Source organism: Acipenser ruthenus, chromosome 4 (genome assembly GCF_902713425.1).
Source record: "Acipenser ruthenus chromosome 4, fAciRut3.2 maternal haplotype, whole genome shotgun sequence".
Lineage (NCBI taxonomy): Eukaryota > Metazoa > Chordata > Actinopteri > Acipenseriformes > Acipenseridae > Acipenser > Acipenser ruthenus.
This window is the reverse complement of record NC_081192.1, coordinates 57,606,909-57,627,799: the sequence shown is the minus strand read 5'-3', so window position 1 is coordinate 57,627,799 and position 20,891 is coordinate 57,606,909. Positions and strand designations below refer to the sequence as shown.

General features: G+C 41.6%; 1 protein-coding gene across 2 annotated transcripts in view; it reads left to right on the top strand.

Moving 5' to 3' along the window:
- The window catches only part of adcy8 (adenylate cyclase 8 (brain)), a 229,790-nt gene that overhangs the window by 114,566 nt on the left and 94,333 nt on the right, over positions 1–20,891 (top strand). Inside the window, exons 8-11 of one of the 2 annotated variants that reach the window (XM_033998809.3) lie at positions 13,591–13,788; positions 15,000–15,100; positions 16,409–16,610; positions 18,010–18,099. In XM_033998809.3, the coding sequence (XP_033854700.2) occupies positions 13,591–13,788; positions 15,000–15,100; positions 16,409–16,610; positions 18,010–18,099 (591 nt within the window). The remainder of the gene's footprint in view (positions 1–13,590; positions 13,789–14,999; positions 15,101–16,408; positions 16,611–18,009; positions 18,100–20,891) is intronic. The other variant, XM_033998810.3, reaches the window with a different exon arrangement.

The following is a 20,891-nucleotide window of genomic DNA, read 5'->3' as shown; positions in this document are numbered from 1 at the left end:
CAAAATAATTATTTATAAAAAATAAAATAAAAAATAAAATAACTCGCTGGCATCATAAGATGATATTTTCCCCAGTGCATTCATTGTGCAAAACTAAGGAATTGATGGCTGCCATGTCCAGTACATTGTAAGATACAGCAACTGGACACCGGTGAGGTTTTGCGCAGATGGTAGAAACGCTCTTCTTCTTCTCTTGCAACCAGGCTGTTTTTTTTTTTTCTTCAACTGTTTTGCTAATTACAGTGAAATAAAAAAATATATATATATTGGTAACATTCATCTATTTTCCTAAGCATGGTTACATCAGCCTAACATATTGTCACCCAGTCTCTGACCAGCTGGGCGAGTTTCATCTTTGCACAGGTAGGGGTAGGGTCCGCTGCCAGCCAAAATTTGATCCCAAATTTGACAGGTTTGTTTGTCCAGCGACACCGTGCTTTTGTTGGAAACAGCTGCTTGTCCATGGAATGTTTTATGTTTAGCTTGAAATAGGCAATGTTGTTTTCAATGAAGTCGTTCCAAATTTCTGATGCCAAGGCAAAGTAGTTGCTCTCAAATCAAATGCAAAAATATCAAGATTTCTCGAAAAATGATTGTAATAGTAATATTATAAGACAGCAGACTATATATGCTCACGTAGACAGCCAGACGGCAGTTCTTCAAGGAATTGATAGGATTACAATAGATATTTGGATAACACATATCTAGATGTCAAAAGCAATATTCTTTTCAAATACATACTGCTGTAAACTCAGCAGAAGTACAGATAACAAACTGGATTGTATACATATATAAATAGCGTATTGTAGGTTATACTGACAATAAACGCATGTATTGTAACAAGCAGTCAAAATGACTACTTTTGGCGGTTCTAGGTAGAAGTGCTCACAAATTTTTTATTTTTGTGAATCTGACTTTCAAACGCAGTCAGTATATTTAATTCATGTATTTAGGAAAAGTCAAGAACTGGGGATCTTTAACAAATGCAGAGTAACTTAAATTTTAAAAGTGAAAACTGTCAAAATGACTACTGTGGCGGTTCTAGTGTTAAATCTATGGCAATACCATGCCGTGTCGCGAAAGGGGAAGATCTTTCCAATTACTTCCTCTTTCTTAGCCAATAGGGAGGACAGGGCTGTCACAGCAGCCAACCAATCTTTGAACTGCTCGCAGTCCCGCCCCAGAACTACAGGCACTGGCAACCGAGGACACAAACCCAGTTGCACTCGCCTCACCTGCTGACCAATTTTTTAATTCAAATACATTTTGGGATAAGAGCGCACATCCCCATGAATACATTTAATTTGCACCTGTCCTGTTATTTGCTTATGCCCCGGTGAGATTAAGCTCTCCTCTATTAAGGACGGACTACACCGTGAATCTAAGAGGGCCTGGGTTTGTGTATCATCCACTGAAACAGGAATCACAAAACCCGTCTGCTGGAGTCTTAAGAACATAAGAACATAAGAAAGTTTACAAACGAGAGGAGGCCATTCAGCCCATCTTGCTTGTTTGGTTGTTAGTAGCTTATTGATCCTAGAATCTCATCTCAAGCAGAGTTGGTTCCAGACCCTCACAATTCTCTGTGTAAAAAAGTGCCTCCTATTTTCTGTTCTGAATGCCCCTTTATCTAAGGGGCAAGTCGGATGAGGTCACATCCCATGGCGGGGATGCAAGAGACCCTGGTCCAGCACCGCAGCAGCCCGTGGGTGACCCCACCACCCCAGTTCTCGGGCCGGGAGCTCCCGCCACCCCACTCCATCCAAAGATCAGACTACCCCTCCCCCCCAGTCCCTTTGCCTTCCCTAGGGCCAGTAGAGAGGGGATGATGCTAGAGTAACACTGTTTCCAGGCAGCTTAACGGCCGTTGGTTCTGCTGCCTGGTACTGTGCTGCCAGCTGGATCGCCCGATCCAGGGTGGCTGGTGCCTGTCGCAGGCAACCCCAGGCGATCCAGACATGGCACCCCCGAGTGAAGTGGGCGTGGCATCCCCGAGCAGAGCAGGTGTGGCATCCCCGGGCGATGGTAGCAGAGGACCCTCGGGAGGCGACAGCGGCAGTGGACCCTTGGGAGGCGACGGCGGCAGCGGACCCTCGGGAGGTGATGGCGGGAGGGAAGCCCCTGGCCATGAAGGCAACAGCGGGAGCTCTACTTCTCCCCCTGGTGAAGGAATCAGGACTAGCTGGGGTGCTGGGGTTGACCCTCTTCGTGGCCGCTACGGCCCAGGTGGTTTTCCCCCGTGCTCTGCTCAGCAGCATATGCAGGAGCTGCTGAGGACCGCCAGCATCCTGTCCTGGTCCTTCTAGTGGTGAAGGCAGAGGCAGCTCCTCCCCTTCTGGTGGCGAAGGCAGCAGGGGCTCCTCCCCTTCTGGTGGTGAAGGCAGCAGGGGCTCCTCCCCTTCTGGTGGTGAAGGCAGCAGGCACCCCTCTGGTAGGAGGGGGCAGTTGAGTGGGGAATGCCCCTGCTCTCCGCAGATGGGGCACCAGTAGGATGCCTCTACAGTGTGGAGGAGGGCCTCCCAGCTGATCTCCTCTGGTGATGGTGGTGGAACCAGCAGGCACTCTTTCTCTGCTGGTGCAGGCTTGGGTGGTGGTCGTTCGGGCTCCTCACTCTTGAGCGTTGAGGACACCTGGGTCTGGTTGACTGCCCAGAACCATTCTGCAGCGTCCCCAACCAGGCCCTGGTTCCAGGCCTCTTCGTACTGGGGATCACCGTAGGGGCAGTCCTCCCTGTCATGCCCAAACTCACCACAGGCGCTGCACATGGGGGCCCCTTCAGCCCTCCATTGTTCCTGCTCAGTCGCCCAGTCTGGTGGGTCCAAACTGAGTTGGCACCCGGGACCACCACCTCGTGCTCTGCTGTGGTTGCTGCTGCTGCTTTTTGCAGCTCTTCCTCCCCATCCTTTTCTTCCTCACTCCAAAAAGAAAAACAATAATCCCCAAAAAAATAATTTAAGGCACCTGCAGTACTTTTTCTGGCCTGAGTCAAGGAGGCGCTGGTGAATCCCAGAATGGACACCACGTGTGACAGGGATGGCTGTAGTGGTGACGTCAGGCCAGAAGCAGGAAGGAAAACTAACAAGTACTGCAGGGCAAAAGACGCTGTGGCGTCGTTTATTTAAAAAATAAAATAAAAGGTCTAACAAAAAAACCCACTTGCTCACAGAGCAAAACAAAAGATTTAAACAAAACTAAATCACGAACACCAAATACAACCCTAAGGTCCGGCTGGGCAGTAGCCTTCACGGATCCTTAAGCTAGTTGTTCTTTTTACTTTTGTTTCTCTCGCTCTCGTTCCTCCTCTCGAACACCCACCCCGGGTGCAGAGAGCTGCAAGCTTTTATCCAGGTGACCATCTGCCGATTAGCAACAAATTAATCACTTAATTAATTTGGGAGATGGCCACCTTCTACACAAGGTTTTTTAAATTGTGGATGGGGCTTACCATCCACGCTGCCAAACAAAACCTACGGCTCTTCGCTGTCACATTTAATAAAAAAATAACAAAACAAAACGGCTATGCCGTCATTTAAAATACATAAATACATAATAATAATAATAATAATAATAATAATAATAATAATAATAATAATAATAATAATAATAAAACAAAACAAATGCAAAATAATAAATTGCCCAGGTGCAGAGGGGTACCCCATTCTAAAAATATGCACTTTGGAAAAGAGAGATTTCGATACAAAAATGAAATTCTTCCTAGAGAAGGATTTATGTCTCGCCGAAAGAAAAGTGAATTCTGTAACTGATGGATTGAAAACCCGCCAAGCATCAACAAGACTGAAATTATATGTAAAACTCTGCAGTGTGGAGGATGCCAAAGTCTGCATACTTCCCCGCTGCATACTTGATCTATCAAGAGCCGAGTTCATCACAGCATTCATATCAGCACCAATCATTAATCTAAAGTCAGACAGCTAGTAATTAAGTCAATGAATTAAAAAAGTCTGGATCAAACATTGTTGGGGCGTAAACAAAAGCAATTTTTTTATCCGAAATGCAGGTTTTTAAATAAGTTATTCATCCCTCCCCGTCTCCCCCGTACCCAAGATAGAGATCTGAAAACTGTGGCGCAATAACATCAACAAGCCCTTTGTTTTATTATGTGCAGAAGAGGAAGCGGCCACGTAAAAGTGTCTGTTAGCAAATCTAGGAACGTCTTGTTGTTTAAGGTGAGACTCCTGCACCATGACAGCATCTATTTTTTTTCTACACAAAAGATCAAGACAGCAAACCCATTTGTTGGGAGAGTTAAGCCCCCACATATTCCAAGACAACACATTTATCAGTATCAAAAACAAATTCAGAGATCAGAGATCGATATGCAAGATAGTAAAAACTAAATATACGGGTCAGAGAAAAATCCTATCAAGATTCTCTCAAGCGGGAATAGGTCAATCAGGTTATACCAAAAAAACACAGCAGTGGTTTCATCGAGATCCCTCTCAATACCCCCCCTAAGAGGTTGCCACCAAAACCCCTCGCCCCCCCCCCCCCCAATCCCACTATCCCACCCCACAGAACCATTAGTATGGTACTGGTAAAACGAACGACCAGCACACACCCCCCCCCCCCCCCCCCCCACCCTGCACAATAAATGCTCGTGACACTGGTGAACATGGCAAACAGAGCATTGCTCACCCCCCTCATTAGAAATATTATACAAATCTCCAAATTACAAATAATCAACACGAGTATAACAACTTTTACAGGAAATAAGTGTTACCTCAGTTATGTCGATATCACATTCAAGAAAAAATGCAACAGAAATATAAGAAAAAATAAGAAAAAAGAAATTAACAAAAAAGTCCCACAGTCACTGCAGATGATCCACGTTATTGCAAGCAGGCAGCGGCCGAAAAGAGAAACCCCCATACTGAGATCTAGGCGACGACACTCATCTTCCTTTTATCCGTAAGAGTCTCATCATCAGGGACATGGGAGAAGGACCGATCCTGGAGTGGGCCAGCAAGGCCGAGGGAGTCCAAAAAGGCCTGGGAATCGTCAGGAGACTGGAAGAGATGGTCCGTGGAGCCGTGATGAATCTTGAGTCACTGGATAAAGGAGGAACTCCTGATGCCTCTGGAACGAGTGAAGGTGATGGGGTGAGAGAAGGCCCTGCGGCACTGAGCCGTGATGTTACTGTAGTCTGGGTAAACCCTAATATTGCCAGCCATAGACTGATAGGCATTCTTTCTGGCTGCCTGCAACACTGCCTGACGATCCGAGTACCTCAGCATTTTGAAAATAAGAGTGCGAGGCCTGTCCGTTGATTTGGACTGGTCGGCTGTAATAGCTCTCATCTTACTGATCACGGATGTACAGAAAACTAGTGAAAAAACAGAGTTTTAATATTTTAGAATAACAAAATAAACAAGGTGAGTCAAGGAGAAGATCTACGCAGCCATCATTCACAAAGGTCACACGATCCTCCTTGTTTACAATTTCTGAGTTGAGATACTTAAATTAAAAGTAATAGGAATATTATATGAAATGAAGGTAAGCTCTGTAACTTCCAAACCTAAAAAAATATTTACTTTAATTTATACAGTGTGAGAGTGTAGTCCTAGGAAAAAAAAGGACTACATCTCCCAGAAGGTCACAGGCTGAAAAGCCTTCATTTTGTTTAATTGTTTTATTAGTGATTATCCCCTGCACCTGGTGATTATTGTAAATTAGAGCCAGGTGCAGGGTATAAAAGAAAAGCAGCCAGTCTGTTCTGGGTTGCTGTGTGGAGAGCCCGCTTGTTAGTGTGCACAAGCGTAGGAAAAGTAAAGGTAGTGTAAACCTGTGTGGTTTTGTTTTGTTTGTATGTTTTGTATTACAGGTAAACAGCTTAGCTGTCCTGTTTGATAGTTAAGTTCCTGTTCTGTGTTCTAGTTAAGTGCTCAAAAAAGAGCTAGGTGTTTGTTTTGTTTTGTGTTTTGTTTGTGTTTATTAAAATAGCGCGTCTGCGCTTTAAAAACCTCCATTTCTGTGTCCTGGGTCAGTGTTTTTAAAGGGGCAAACGAACGACAGTGAGTGCCGGCCGGGTTACATGTGGTGGCAGCATGTGTGGGCGGCCCTATAACCCAGAAAAATGGATTTTAAAGAATTGATTGACAAGATCAATCGAAATACCACTGCCCAGAAAGAGCAGAAGAAGAGATGGGAGAGAGAGCTGGGGTTCGTCCCGTTCAAAATACACAACAGGAACTTAACTATCAAGCAGGACAGCTAAGCTGTTTACCTGTAATACAAAACATACAAACAAAACCACACAGGTTTACACTACCTTTATTTTTCCTATGCTTGTGCACACTAACAAGCGGGCTCTCCACACAGCAACCCAGAACAGACTAGCTGCTTTTCTTTTATACCCTGCACCTGGCTCTAATTTACAATAATCACCAGGTGCAGGGGATAATCACTAATAAAACAATTAAACAAAATGAAGGCTTTTCAGCCTGTGACCTTCTGGGAGATGTAGTCCTTTTTTTCCTAGGACTACACTCTCACAACAGCAATACATTTATTTTAGAGTGCAGACAAACTTATTTTGAATTTTCTTTTTATCTGAAATGAATGGACTTCATTTAAATATTTGGTTAGAAAAATCTGTTTCTAAAGATGGTGATAAAACAAGAGGGGGTGGGGATAGAAACAATGTTACAGTAAATTGAAAGTTTGAGGCCTTTGCTTCGGCTAATGAATGGGCCAACATATTTCATAACGTCTATCATACTAACCCGATCGGTTCCATGGGTTCAATCTTACATTTTCACATTTTTACCAATTTCTATTGGTAGGAGACAAACCTCTTTTATTTGGGACTGCAGGTTCTAGTAAGCATTGTAGTTTATTTTGAAAAGAGATGAGATGGTTTCATGGTTCTGATGGAAACAAGGTATTAGTATGAGAATATGAAGAGCCATTGTTTAACAACATTCTAAGGGTTATTCCACCAAAGTTAAAGCTATATTCTGCAATGTTAATGCTGAATCGTATTGGTGACATTAATTAAGGTCAATAGCTTTTGTTAAGGAATTTCAGTTTTCGACTTCCCATGCAGTACATAGACAACATTTATAAACCTTTTAAAAGCAATGTGTCAGTGTCACAAAGACGGCCAGAGTGGGTGGCGTCAGACCAGAAGCAGGAAGGAATACAGAGAGACTTGGGGTTGTGATGAGCTGAGTGCAATGGCGGCACTCAGCGTTTATTAACAAATAAAAGGTTTTAACACAAAACAAAACAGGACACGGCACTACACGCCAAAATAAACAGGTAAACAAAACGTAATAAACACTTAACAAACGGTGCACGGAGAGACAAACAAACACGGTGAGTACAAACACTTATAGATTATTATTTTCCTTTACTTTACGTTCTCCTTCTCTCTCACCCGTTCTCCACTCTCGAACACCCAACCCTGAGTGCAAGAAATGTGCGTCTATATACTGTTGTGCTGGGATTCAATTACTAATTAATTATTCACTTGAATCCCAGCATGTGAATTAATTCTGTGCAACCCCGTGCTCACATATTACATTTAACCAGCACGTGAAGTGATTTGTGCTCTCCTCGTGCCTAAATACAAATCTACACTTTTTAAATACACGTGAAACACAGACCCGTTTATATCCCCGTGTACCAATCTATACACCAACATTAACACACGCAACATACAACACAACACACAAATGCACACAGGGGCGGGGCGCATTGCCACATATACCCCCCCTTGTGCGCAGCACACATGGCCTTAACGGCCACCTCCCCCCTTAAAAATCCAGCAGTCCAGGACAAAGTCTCGGGCTGGGAAGGGAGGCTTCAGTGGGCCCATGGCTGGCCATGCTGTCAGCACCCCTGCCGGTAGTGGCACGGCTGACAGCCTGTTGGTCCACTCCTGCAGCGAAACTGCTGCTGGGGAAAGTGGTCTCCTGACCTCTCCCCCTGTCTTTGTAGCCGGTAGCTCCCTTTGATGGGGCTCCGACCACAGTACTGCCGGCAGCGAAGAAGCTGCAGTGGGAGCAGGTCTCCGGACCTCCCCCACGATCTCCGGCAGCGAAACTGCTGCAGTGGGAGCAGGTCTCCGGACCTCCCCCACGATCTCCGGCAGCGAAACTGCTGCAGTGGGAGCAGGTCTCCTGACCTCCCCCATGATCTCCGGCAGCGAAACTGCTGCTGGGGTTGGTGGTCTCCAGACCTCCTCCCCCTTCTTCATGGCCGACAGCTCCCCTTTCTGGGGCTCCGGCCACCGTACTCCCCGTGGTGGAGGTACGGGAAGCAGAGACAGCTCCTGCTGTTCTGCTTCTGGCAGTGGCGGAGGCAGCTCCTGCTCCTCTGCTCCTGGAAGTGGCAGAGGCAGCTCCTGCTCCTCTGCTCCTGGCGGTGGCGAAGGCAGAGGCAGCTCCTGCTGCTCTGCTCCTTTCGGTGTAGGTGGCAGAGGCAGAGGCAGCTCCGGCTGCTCTGCTCCTGCCGATGAAGGTGGGTGCAGCGTGTAGTCTCCTGGCGACTGAGGTGGGAGCAGCGTGTAGTCTCCTGGCGACTGAGGTGGGAGCAGCGTGTAGTCTCCCCCTTTTTCAGGGGACTGGTGCTGCTCTGCCTCTCTTGCAGCGGACTGGTGCGGCTCTGCCTCTGAAGGGGAAACCAGCAGGCATTCTTCCTCTGCTGGTTGTGCTGGGGAAACCAGCAGGCATTCTTCCTCTGCTGGTTGTGCTGGGGAAACCAACAGGCATTCTTCCTCTGCTGGTTGTGCTGGGGAAACCAGCAGGCATTCTTCCTCTGCTGGTTGTGCTGGGGAAACCAACAGGCATTCTTCCTCTGCTGGTTGTGCTGGGGAAACCAGCAGGCATTCTTCCTCTGCTGGTTGTGCTGGGGAAACCAGCAGGCATTCTTCCTCTTCTGGTTGTGATGGGGAAACCAGCAGGCATTCTTCCTCTGCTGGTTGTGATGGGGAAACCAGCAGGCATTCTTGCTCTGCTGGTGAAGGTGGGAACAGCTGCCTCTCAGGCTTCGGATTCCCGCGGTCCCCCCGTCTGGGCGCTGGACGCTCGCGGTCCCCCCGTCTGGGCGCTAGTTCCTCCTCTTCATACTGGGTGGGGCATATGGCTAACGTGTGCCCATAAGCCCCACAGCCAGGGCATAACTCTGCTGCGAGGTTCTTTAAAAAAACCTCCCAGCCATCATCCCCGACCTCCTCCCTTTTGGGCTGTGGACGCCCCGACTCCTCCCTTTTGGGCTGTGGACACTCGGGTTCCCCCCACTCAGACGTAGGACGTTCGGGTTCCTCCCACTCAGGCGTAGGACGTTCGGGTTCCTCCCACTCAGGCGTAGGACGCTCAGGCTCCTCCCACTTGGGCGTAGGACGCTCAGGCTCCTCCCACTCGGGCTGTGGACGCTCAGGCTCCTCCCACTCGGGCTGTGGACGCTCAGGCTCCTCCCACTCAGGTACTGGAGAGGGCAGCGACTGCTCCTCTCCCTCTTGCTCACTGGAAGGCATCCCTCCCATGTCTGCAGCTAGGTAACCCAGCACCACCATGGTGAGGTCACGAACGGATGCCGGGTTGTGCTGTTGCTCCCAGTCCTCCCATCGTTTCCCATCTCGCATCTGCAGTGCGTGAATAACCCAGGGGAGGTCACTGGCGAAGTTCCCCTCGGGGTGCACCAGCCAGTCCCATATTTCCCGGGACGGTGGGGAACCCGGTGGCAGTGGGGGTAGAGGGGTGGCTACTGCCCCGTTGTGGCTGTCCTCCTCCCAGCCCGGCATGCAGGATGAGGGCTGCAGCTGTTGTTGCTGCTGCTGCTTCTGCTGCTTCCTGCAGCTCTTTCTTCCCATCCTCGCTTTACTATTTTCTTTTTTTTTTTTTTTTTTTCACAAAACCCCCTCTCCTGGTCTGACGCTTGGAGGCGCTAGTATCCCACGATGACACCACGTGTCACAAAGACGGCCAGAGTGGGTGGCGTCAAACCAGAAGCAGGAAGGAATACAGAGAGACTTGGGGTTGTGATGAGCTGAGTGCAATGGCGGCACTCAGCGTTTATTGACAAATAAAAGGTTTTAACACAAAACAAAACAGGACACGGCACTACACGCCAAAATAAACAGGTAAACAAAACGTAATAAACACTTAACAAACGGTGCACGGAGAGACAAACAAACACGGTGAGTACAAACACTTATAGATTATTATTTTCCTTTACTTTACGTTCTCCTTCTCTCTCACCCGTTCTCCACTCTCGAACACCCAACCCTGAGTGCAAGAAATGTGCGTCTATATACTGTTGTGCTGGGATTCAATTACTAATTAATTATTCACTTGAATCCCAGCACGTGAATTAATTCTGTGCAACCCCGTGCTCACATATTACATTTAACCAGCACGTGAAGTGATTTGTGCTCTCCTTGTGCCTAAATACAAATCTACACTTTTTAAATACACGTGAAACACAGACCCGTTTATATCCCCGTGTACCAATCTATACACCAACATTAACACACGCAACATACAACACAACACACAAATGCACACAGGGGCGGGGCGCATTGCCACAGTCAGTAAATAATGAGCTCATATATATAATGATATACTTGACAGCTTCCCAAAGTCAGAAAGCATGTGCTCCGGGTCAAAGGATTTGTGAGTGGATAGCTTAGGAGCTCTTCCGCTAGTTGTCTCTCAACCACTGCAACAAACTCATCCAAATTAGCAGGATCTCCTTGTCCAACCCACTTTCCCAAAGCTAAAGCATGGATCGCAGAAATCGATCCATCACAAGGATCTCCACAATTAAAGAGTAAGTAGCAGAGTTCCGAAAAATATAGTTTCACGTCCCCAAGACCGAGATCGTGTTAACACGATCATACTGAAGTGGGCTTCTAGGACCGTGACCATGTACACACGATAAAAAAAGCACTTAGTTTTGATGACTTACAGGGCTACCGTACTTTGCAGTACAGGCTTGAAACACACATCAATGGATAGGGGAGTGACTGAAACAAAACATCAAGGGAACTTGTTTAAGGCTAATAAAAAAAGGGGGAAACACTGTAAATCTGATGTATTTAACTTATAATTATATTAGAACAGTTACTCAGTCTCGTGTTTTAAATATATATGTTTTTACATGTATAAATATCAAGAAACGAGTGGATATATACATATACTATTTCATGAACTAAATGAATCCAGTACGTTTTTTTCTTCTTATTACTGATAATTTAGATTTTTAGTGAATTTTTATAGGAAGAGAGTCAACTACAGCCAAAAAACGCCTAGTCCTGATAAATGCTTGATCCTGAAAGGGTTAAATCATGTACCTATAATTTTTCTTTTCATTAACATCCTGACGTGGTACGTCCATGATGTGGTACGAAACAGCTTTGAAACACACTTTAAAGTTATAAGTGTGAAATGTTGTCAGGATGCTAACAATTCAAAGAACAATTACAGGTATGTTATTTAAACAGTTGTAGCAACACGTGGGGACGTATAACGCTACATTTTTCAGAACTCCGCTACTTACTCTTTAAGGCCTGGACACACACGATCAAAGCAGTACACCTGTCTGAACTTTTGGATTGGATTGCAGCACATGTCACGTGGGGTAAAACCTACAGCATTGAGAAGCAAGATGGAGGAATAGCTTATTCTCTGAGCATTAATCATTAAAGGTATGTGTAGAGCAGTGGCACTAATCACGTGTGTCTAGGCTTTTGGGCTCTATCAAATGAAGTCCTACATTATGAGCCCAGCTATTAAAAAACAAGATCATTTTAAGTTGGTTCTGTTTTTCCTAAAACTCTTGACTGTCATTTCCATATTGGCCATGGGGATATCTCCACCTCAAGGCTTCCTCCCTCTGTAGAACAAATGCCACACCCATCAAAAGAATACACCCTAAAAGCCAACACTATTGAGATACAAACTGCATTGTATCCTTGTCAAATATTTCAAATGTTGTTAAGACTCCTAGTTTGTTTTGAGAGAGGGTTGACATACAGGTGTTAAATATTCAGGGTCTTATGTTGTAGTTAACTCTGCATTGAAAGGTAATATTTCACTTAGCCTTCAAACTGACAGTAAATCCTATTGTGCTGGCAATTGAAAAGAGACCTTGACAACATAACAAGAGTAATTTGGCAAGAAAGACGATGGATCGTTTTTAGGAAGCGTCTATAAAAGCTTCTAAATGCAGTTTTGATAAGATGCAGTAGAGCTGACAAGGCTGCTCATCCGCCCCCTTATTGATTTAATAGACATTATATGACATAATCAAAATCTTTCTTCACAAAGACATCATTTATGTTTCTATTTGACTTGAACATTTCACTGTGATAGTAACTGAGTGTAGGAGGCTTATTGTACATGATTTATTGATTGTTGAATATTACTCAACCTTTATGGCTTAATTATCTGTTGGACAGCTGAGAACCAAACAACTTTAAGTCTCTTTTATGTACAAAGTGAACAGAGTATTATAAGAGTTAGTGATTTTGAATTCAGCTGAAGGACAATGGCACTGGCTATTAGCTGCCAACACACACTACGAGAGTTTGCCTTTTGTGAATGAACCTCAATCCTAAAGTAAAGCAGCACCTGGGAATTTTTATTGACTTTTATTGGCTACACCACTCATGGTGCTTTATGGAGCTTTTACATGCAAAAATCAAGGTCATTGCTGAAAACGGACACCACATATAAGAACATAAGAACATAAGAAAGTTTACAGACGAGAGGAGGCCATTCAGCCCATCTTGCTCGTTTGGTTGTTAGTAGCTTATTGATCCCAGAATCTCATCAAGCAGCTTCTTGAAGGATCTCAGGGTGTCGGCTTCAACAACATTTATCAGCTTCAACAACATTTATCAGTTTCAACAACATTTGTCAGCTGCAACAACATTATATGAGTATGTTACGTTGTATTTTTGTACCCACGAGTAACTTGCATGTTAACTGTCACAGAAGGGGTTTTGTATTGGAAATTCTGACATATTTAGGCTCTGTATTCGTCCATAGCACTTCATTCGTTATAACTTTAATCAAATCCACATATATGATATAAACTACACATTTGTGTTTATAAATAAGGTTTTGCACCATAAAACATTATATTAAAATAATATTAATTTCAGTACCACTACTATTCATTGGATTTATTAGCTTCCACTCATAATGTAGAACAGTGAAAGAAGATTATTTTCAAGTATTGGGCCTTGTTAAACCAATTCACTTATAAGTTATTTAAAGTCTGTTTTGATGGATACACTTCCATGTTCATGAAACTGTTTTAAATGGTTATTTGTTTCATGCATACAACACTTTATTTAATCCATCAAAACAGACTTTCAGAAAAAGCTTTGTTATTAATGACCATTATGTTAAAGCTTGGTTGTCCATTAAGAAAGGTTTGATAGATAAAATCTCAAATATAAAAGTAAGTATTATCTCAAGCAACCAGCACTGTTTTTAAGACCTTGTATGAATGTTTGGTGAAAATGCATGAAATGCTATGAGCCATTTAATCTAGAACATCTCATTGTAACCAGAGGGGACTAGCAGGTTTATTCTATTTGCATGTGCTTTCCCCTAGACTCTGGCTGCCCTCACAAGAAATTCAATAAATCTGCTTCCAAACCATCTTGCGCAAGCTTTGCATGTCCAGTCTGGTCCTGAGGAAATTAACAAGCGCATAGAGCATGCCATCGACTTACGGAGTGGCGATAAATTGAGAAGAGAGCATATCAAGCCTTTCTCACTGATGTTTAAAGACTCCAACCTGGAAGAGAAGGTAGCTGGGTCTTAGATAGCCTTTTTGTATCAGAGTAAGATTTGAAAAGATCTACTATACCTTTACCATGAGTAAGCTAAAGATTGTTTGTAGTCTCATCTAGGTGGTTTGTGTTTTTTGAGATGCAGGTGAGGCACATATTATTTACACAATTTGCTATATTACCAAAAACAATTATATTCAAAAAACTTTTTTACACAAAAACATCAAAACAAAACAGAAAACTAATTTTAGCTATTTAAGTCATTTTTCATTCAAGTGGGATTCAGTTTGCGCAATTTACACTTTTTTTTTTTTTTTTTAACTCAGAACTCCCCACGATTCTACATTTATTGTCGCTTTCTATTCTGGCTTTAAACTGTAATTTGGCAGTGCCTTAGTAGGTCTGTCTTTGGTTAAATTGCATTTTTATGTTTTTATCAGTTTTTCGAATGTATTCACATGATGTTAACAGTGTGTGTTTAAATCACTCTGGGGTCTGGAAATCTTGAACTGCCTAAAACCCATAAACCTGCTCTATCGCAGAAAGATACATTCTTAGGTCATGTATGTTGCTGCAGTAACACAAAGCCTTAACCATGTTTTAAATGGTATTTGGCATGTCTTTTGTAGCTTTGTTATAAAAAAAAAAATGAAATTATTACACAAGGTAGCCCTTTAGTTTACTCATGATGAAATGTATGCTGTGGACTTGTTGTCAGTACAAGTCTTGTTGAAAGAGTTGACGTTTTACATTCTTTCATTTTTTTTTGCAATTTTTTTCCCTTTTGTATCCCTCTTTATGTATCCTTAGTGTTTAATTATTTTTTTTATAATATTATTATTTAACTAGTTTTATTTTCTATAATTTAAACCTGTTTTATTTTATTTGGTTTAATGTAGAGTTAGTAGATGTTAGTCCTCCATTGTTGGCATAGCTGTTAAACATACTAGACATCCTCTTGCTAATTTCCCAGCGCCCTTTTAGAGAGAGGTTCAGTGCTGGGTGATCATGGGGCTTGCATCTCTTAAAATCCTTGATTATAACAGACTAATTTATTAAACCGTGAATTGCCATTTTAAATTGAATCATACTTCCAAAAGTAAATTGCTCAGCCCCAAAGAAGCCCATTGCACTCTACCCCTTGCTTGCAGAAGTAGCATGTTCAAAGCAGTGCACTGTGGGATATTTCAAGTGAGTTGACTTTTTTGTTTGTTTTAATTTTCCACAGTATTCTCAGATGAGGGATGAAGTGTTCAAGTCAAACCTGGTCTGTGCTTATATAGTTCTCATATTTATCACGACTATCCAGAGTTTACTTCCTTCGTCAAGGTAAAGGCAAAGCATGACGTTAAGGCATGTTGACAAATGAATCTGCATGGGCTAGTAACTTTTAACATGAGTAAATGTTTCTGTGCACATATCACCATGCATATTTAAACAAGGAATGTGGTACTTCCTTGTGATTTATTTATTTATGCACATTAGGAAAACCCACGGGAGACTTAGTGCTAGAAAACTACAGTATTTTGGATGTGAGTCTCTGCTTTCTTTATAAACTGCAGTAACAGGGACATCATATAGTTGATTTTTAACCCCAAGGTATATTTATTCAAATATGACTCCCCAAAAAATAAGTAAATCTTTTACTACAGTACTACATTTATCATGCACAATTAATAAAATGTACATAATTTATTTAGAATCTAAAAAGTGTTAATGAGGTATTTATGAATTTATGGTGGAGGTGGAGATGTAGTTTTTGAAATATATAACAAATTAGTAGAATAAATGTATATTATATGTAATGCATCATTATAACTAGAGTAAACACAACAAGCTATTGCATGTTTGTCATCAAATGAGCTAATACAAATGTATTTCATTTTCTATTTAATTTCGTATATGAGCCAAACAATATAAAGTTAGGCAGAAGGTGCAGTATAACTTTATTCTTTTGCATCACATACTACATACCAGCAAGTGGTGTGGGTGGGCCATTATGGTTACAGATTAAAGCGGCATTCTTCAATTGACGGCCCGCGGGAGCCTTCTGTCTGGCCCGTCAGCAGTGCTGCCAACTGGGTGTTGTGTTCCGCAAAATTGGGATGTTTTAACTTATGTTTTGCAGGAGAAAATGATGCTAGATGGGTTGTCTATTTTTGGGCAGTTTTAGCAAAATGCTCATAATGGAAAGGCTGGCGCCGCTGTCAATGTAAATTTGCCATGCCAACGTTACTAATTGACAAGCTTTCATTACGTAACTGGCATACTTGTTGCGCAGTAATTATTCAAAAACAAAGACGGTGCGAGCAAGTGTCAACATTTTAGACAAAGAAAGGAAATTAGATGTCCATTTTAATGTAATAGTTTTAATAAAATGAAGATTACTTGCATGCAGTTTTAATAGCATTACAGTGATAACTATATTTGCTTTGTATTATTAAATGGCAATCAGAAATTGTATCATTGTAAGTGGTTACCCCCCCCCCCCCCCCCGATACACACACCATGAGCACCCTGTGGCCCCCCAACATTTGGACATTTCCTTATCTGGCCCTGAATGTAATTGAATACCCCTGGATTAAAGAGGCTGTGTGGAGCTCTGACCTCTTGATCTTCTGCTGTGTGTCTTCGCAGGATGATAACAATGGTGATACAGTTTTCTATTCTCATCATGCTGCATTCTGCCCTTGTGCTAATAACCACCGCAGAGGATTACAAATGTTTGCCGTTGGTGCTCCGCAAAACCTGCTGCTGGATTAATGAGACCTACTTAGCCAGGAATGTCATCATCTTCGCATCCATTCTCATAAATTTCCTTGGAGCCGTGATAAATATTGTAAGTATGACACTGTGATTACTTGTGTGATAGGAAAAATAATATGCTCTTAAAAGGCTGTTTGTCGGTTTCCTTTGTGCCCCTCTTTGTACACTTGAACTGCATTTTTCATGCTTACCTGACCTAACAAGGACACTTTTTCAAATTTCCTTCATCCAGTCATAAAAATAAACAGGCAAAATCTGTGTTTCTTTAATGTATTATATGAGAGTAAGTGATGCCTGGTCTTCTAGTCTAGGCATTGATACTATGACATTGATACTATTTTACTTGTTCTTCCACTTGTGCTGCACTATTGCTGTTACTGTTTCAGCTGCTGCAGTAATTTTAATAATAGAAATATAATTGGCATGAACTGTCAAAAAATGACAGTTCTGCTGGCAGACCAAACAATATTCACATACTGAAGTAATAGAGAACCGCAAGCAGCTAGTCCATTGAATTTATTTTTCTTCAGTATATCTTCCAACTCCCCCACACATCCTCACACAATGATTTATACAATTGTATTTATACACTGTGGCATTCTATGGCATTATCATGCTACCATACTTCTATTAGTATTGTACCATACAAGGATAACTGTACAATATTCCAAATCCATTCTGTTGCCATTGCTTAATGTTGTTGTCTGTTACGATAATGGTTCTTCTGAGCTTTTGTTTGTTTTTCAGGGTAATGCACTATTGTTAATGATATCCCGATGTTAATGCCCCACATCTTGTATATACATCTTTACTAAAGTGTACAACCACTATCATGTTAGTGTTGATGACAGTAAAAGATGACATAGACAAACAGCTTGACTTCACACTTCTTTTGACTTGGGGACATATAATGCACTTCCAGTATGTTACTCCTGTCATCAACATGAGGCAATCAACATAATATTTCTGTTAACCTTTACCTAACCCTTAGAAAATGATTTCCTCAAGGCAGTGGTGGGCATACTTTTTTTGCATTGTTTGCATTAAACAACACTTTGTATTGTTAAGCAGCTCTAATTATTGTCCAGCTTTTTCATCATGGATAGTTACTTTACCTCCAAAATGTCAGTCTCCTTTCCCCAGGGTATTCAGTTTAAAGATAATAAAATGGTTATCCACATGGTAGTTAACATTGTCAAAATCCCATTCCCATGGTTTGGGAGCTGCGTGTTCTATTTGAATGCGCAGTGATAGATTTTATTACCACTGCTTTTTAACTATATCACTCCTTCTAATGTTTTACCAAAGGGATGATTTTATTGAACCACTTATTCATAAAAATACAATGAAAATAAGCCCACACAAGAGGTTAATAAATGTGATGTTTGTGCTATAAAGATATGCAAGTTGTTTCAAAGGTATGGAAATATCTTGCCTTTTTTAGTGCTCACATCTTTATATTTTCTTTACAGCTATGGTGTGATTTTGACAAATCAACCACCTTTAGAAACCAGACTTTCAATGCATCTGCTTCAATTCCAGATATCTGCTTCTACCCAGAGGTATTTACATTTTAACCAGTTGAAATAGTCAATTGAAATAAAAGAAGACTGATGTGCTTGGCTGATTTTTCTTCTGATGTTTAAAAACTGCTTTATTTGCTGAATTAATGAAAATGAAGTATCAGCTTGGCTAAACCTAGCTCTACATAAATTCAAAGGTACTCTGACACATACTGCTGCTGCAGCCATTCATTGTATTCACTCAAGGTACAAGTGCGTCAAGCTCAGGAAATTGATATCTGAGCCCATGTTTCTATGAACATCTCTGAATGGTAACAAGCCCTGCATGAAAATAATGCATTGATCGAATCCCTGCATTATAAAATGATGATACAAATACTTTCCTGCCCCCTTTCATGTGTGTGCTGCATGCCACTTGTACATTCCCTGTAAAGTTTGATTTCCATCCTTTGTGAAAGGATTTTTACCTGGTTGATTGATAGTTGCTGTGCCTCAATAGGTCAGTTTACTTGTTGGTTTATTCCACGTGAATGGACAATGCGCGTGAAACTTGGCAGAGAAAGCTCGTGAAACTCAGTATTTTAAGTGAAAGTCTCAATTACTTGTGAGATTCCAGGAAATGCTTGTGAAATCAACGCCCACTTACACATGTAGACATGGGTTTCTCGTGAAAATGTTAATTAGCTCATTCAAGTCCTTTCCTAAAGCTGCTATAAAAGTCACAGGGGAATACGTAAGTTACCATGGTCCAAAGATTGCAGCGGTGAAATCAATGTTTTGTTTTCAGTATTTCCTTTATCAGATTGATGTTGTAGTGTAGGAACAATTCAATAATTGATATTTTAATGTTTATCTGGGTTGATTAGTTCTCTTATTAATAATATTTAATTGACGTGTTACAAAGATTGAGGATTTACTATGAACACACATTCATGCGCAGACACAAGGGATGTTTAATCAACAGTAGTATTTTATTAAGTACACAAATAATAAACAGAAATCAGAAAAGTCAGAAAGTAAATCTCTTAGTCTCTAAGCACAAACACAATTCAAAAGTCTCACTGCACTCATGCTGGCTAGCAGGCAATTGAAATATGACACCGCCTGTCTCCTCACACACAAAGCAGTAGCTCGACGTAGCTAGTAACTTGCTTGCTCACACACACACACATGCCCACATACAAGCACACACCCAGCCTAACTGAAATGATGCAGACAATCTTAGAATATATCACATTAAGCTTGTTAATGGTATGTAGATTAAGTATATAGCAAGTTTACTTTTAAAGAAATTCTGAGGTGGATTACTTATAGTTACTTCATCAAGTTTCATTAAAAGTTAATTCACACGCAAAGTGTGCAAACTAAATAATTAACAGTTCAATTCTATGTGAATGTGTTACAATTAATTAATTTAGTTCCATGAAAGGAAAATGCAACTGGAATTATACTCAACAGTTCCTTGAAGCTTAGGCTTTTGGTCCACTGTTTTGGAAACTCAATCTGTTGAAGTGTCCAGTACAAAAAGCTCTCCTCTCAATTCTCGATAGAATCAACAAACAGCTGCAACAGTCCTCAGTCTTCAGTCCTCAGTATAGGATCCACAACAGCGCCCATCCGCTCTGTCCTCTTCGCTGAATCTTTTAGCTACGCAGGTAGCAGGGCACAGTTTATTTTGGATACTGTGGTTTTAGGTGTACAACAGACCCAGACTGGTTTGTCTGATAACAGTCTCTGTAAGGTTTACAGCGACTACAGTACATAATTCAACTGTCCGCTCAGCCTAATCCAGTTCAGGCGCCGGTCCTCTAATTAGTAAGTCTCATAGTTCAGTATGTCTGCAAGCCAGAGGCACCCTTCTAAAGACACAGCAGTTTGCCCTGTTAATCAAAACACACAGTTTCATTAATGAATCCAGTTACATTTCTAATACACGTTCATGTATTATCATATTTAGCAGATAACCCCACTTTTTTCTCCGTCTTCCCTAGAACTTTGCATAATGCTTATCTTACACGGATCTAAATGTGTTTGTAAAGTATCATACAGTCCATCCTCCACTTATGTCCGTTGAAGCGATGAAGAGAGTCAGGTGTTAATATCTATAAGGAAAGAGGATGTGATGAGGCAGCTTGATACAATGCACAACACAAACATTGTTTAACCCACTCTCAAAATAAAATGTGGTGTGGAATTTTCACGACTTATTTATTGGCAATCAACAATGCTATTCGATATTCCAATTCTGTATTAATGTAGTGTGCAGTGTATATTTGTATTTGGACTAATTTAAGTTGTAATCATATAATATCATATTTGAATTCAAAATCATGTAGAACCCACCTTTATTGAAATAATCAGACTAGACAACGCTTTTAGTGAATATCAAGGAACAGTTTTATTAGAAATAATACTAAATAAAGGAAAAATAATAAAAGTGCAACAACTTAACTAAAGTAATACAGAAAGGAAGAATTAACTAAACTAAACAGTACAAAATAAAAGAAAATATAAACAACGACACTCCACTCCCGATAGTTGATTAGCGGTCCATCACAATCAATGGGAGATTCTTTGCATCCAGACAACCTATCGAGAATTATCTATTATCAGACAGCTAAATTTGGATTCTAGCCTTAAACACAGAATGATAATTGCCTTGTAAAACCCACATCAATTTGTATAAATCACATACAAACAATTACTATAGTGTTCATTAACCCAAAGTATGAATTGAAAGCAATAGTACTTCTACATTCTACCTAAAACAAAACATTAATTTTACTTTAAGGTCTGCTTATTCTCAAGTTCATAAGAGGATTAAAACACTA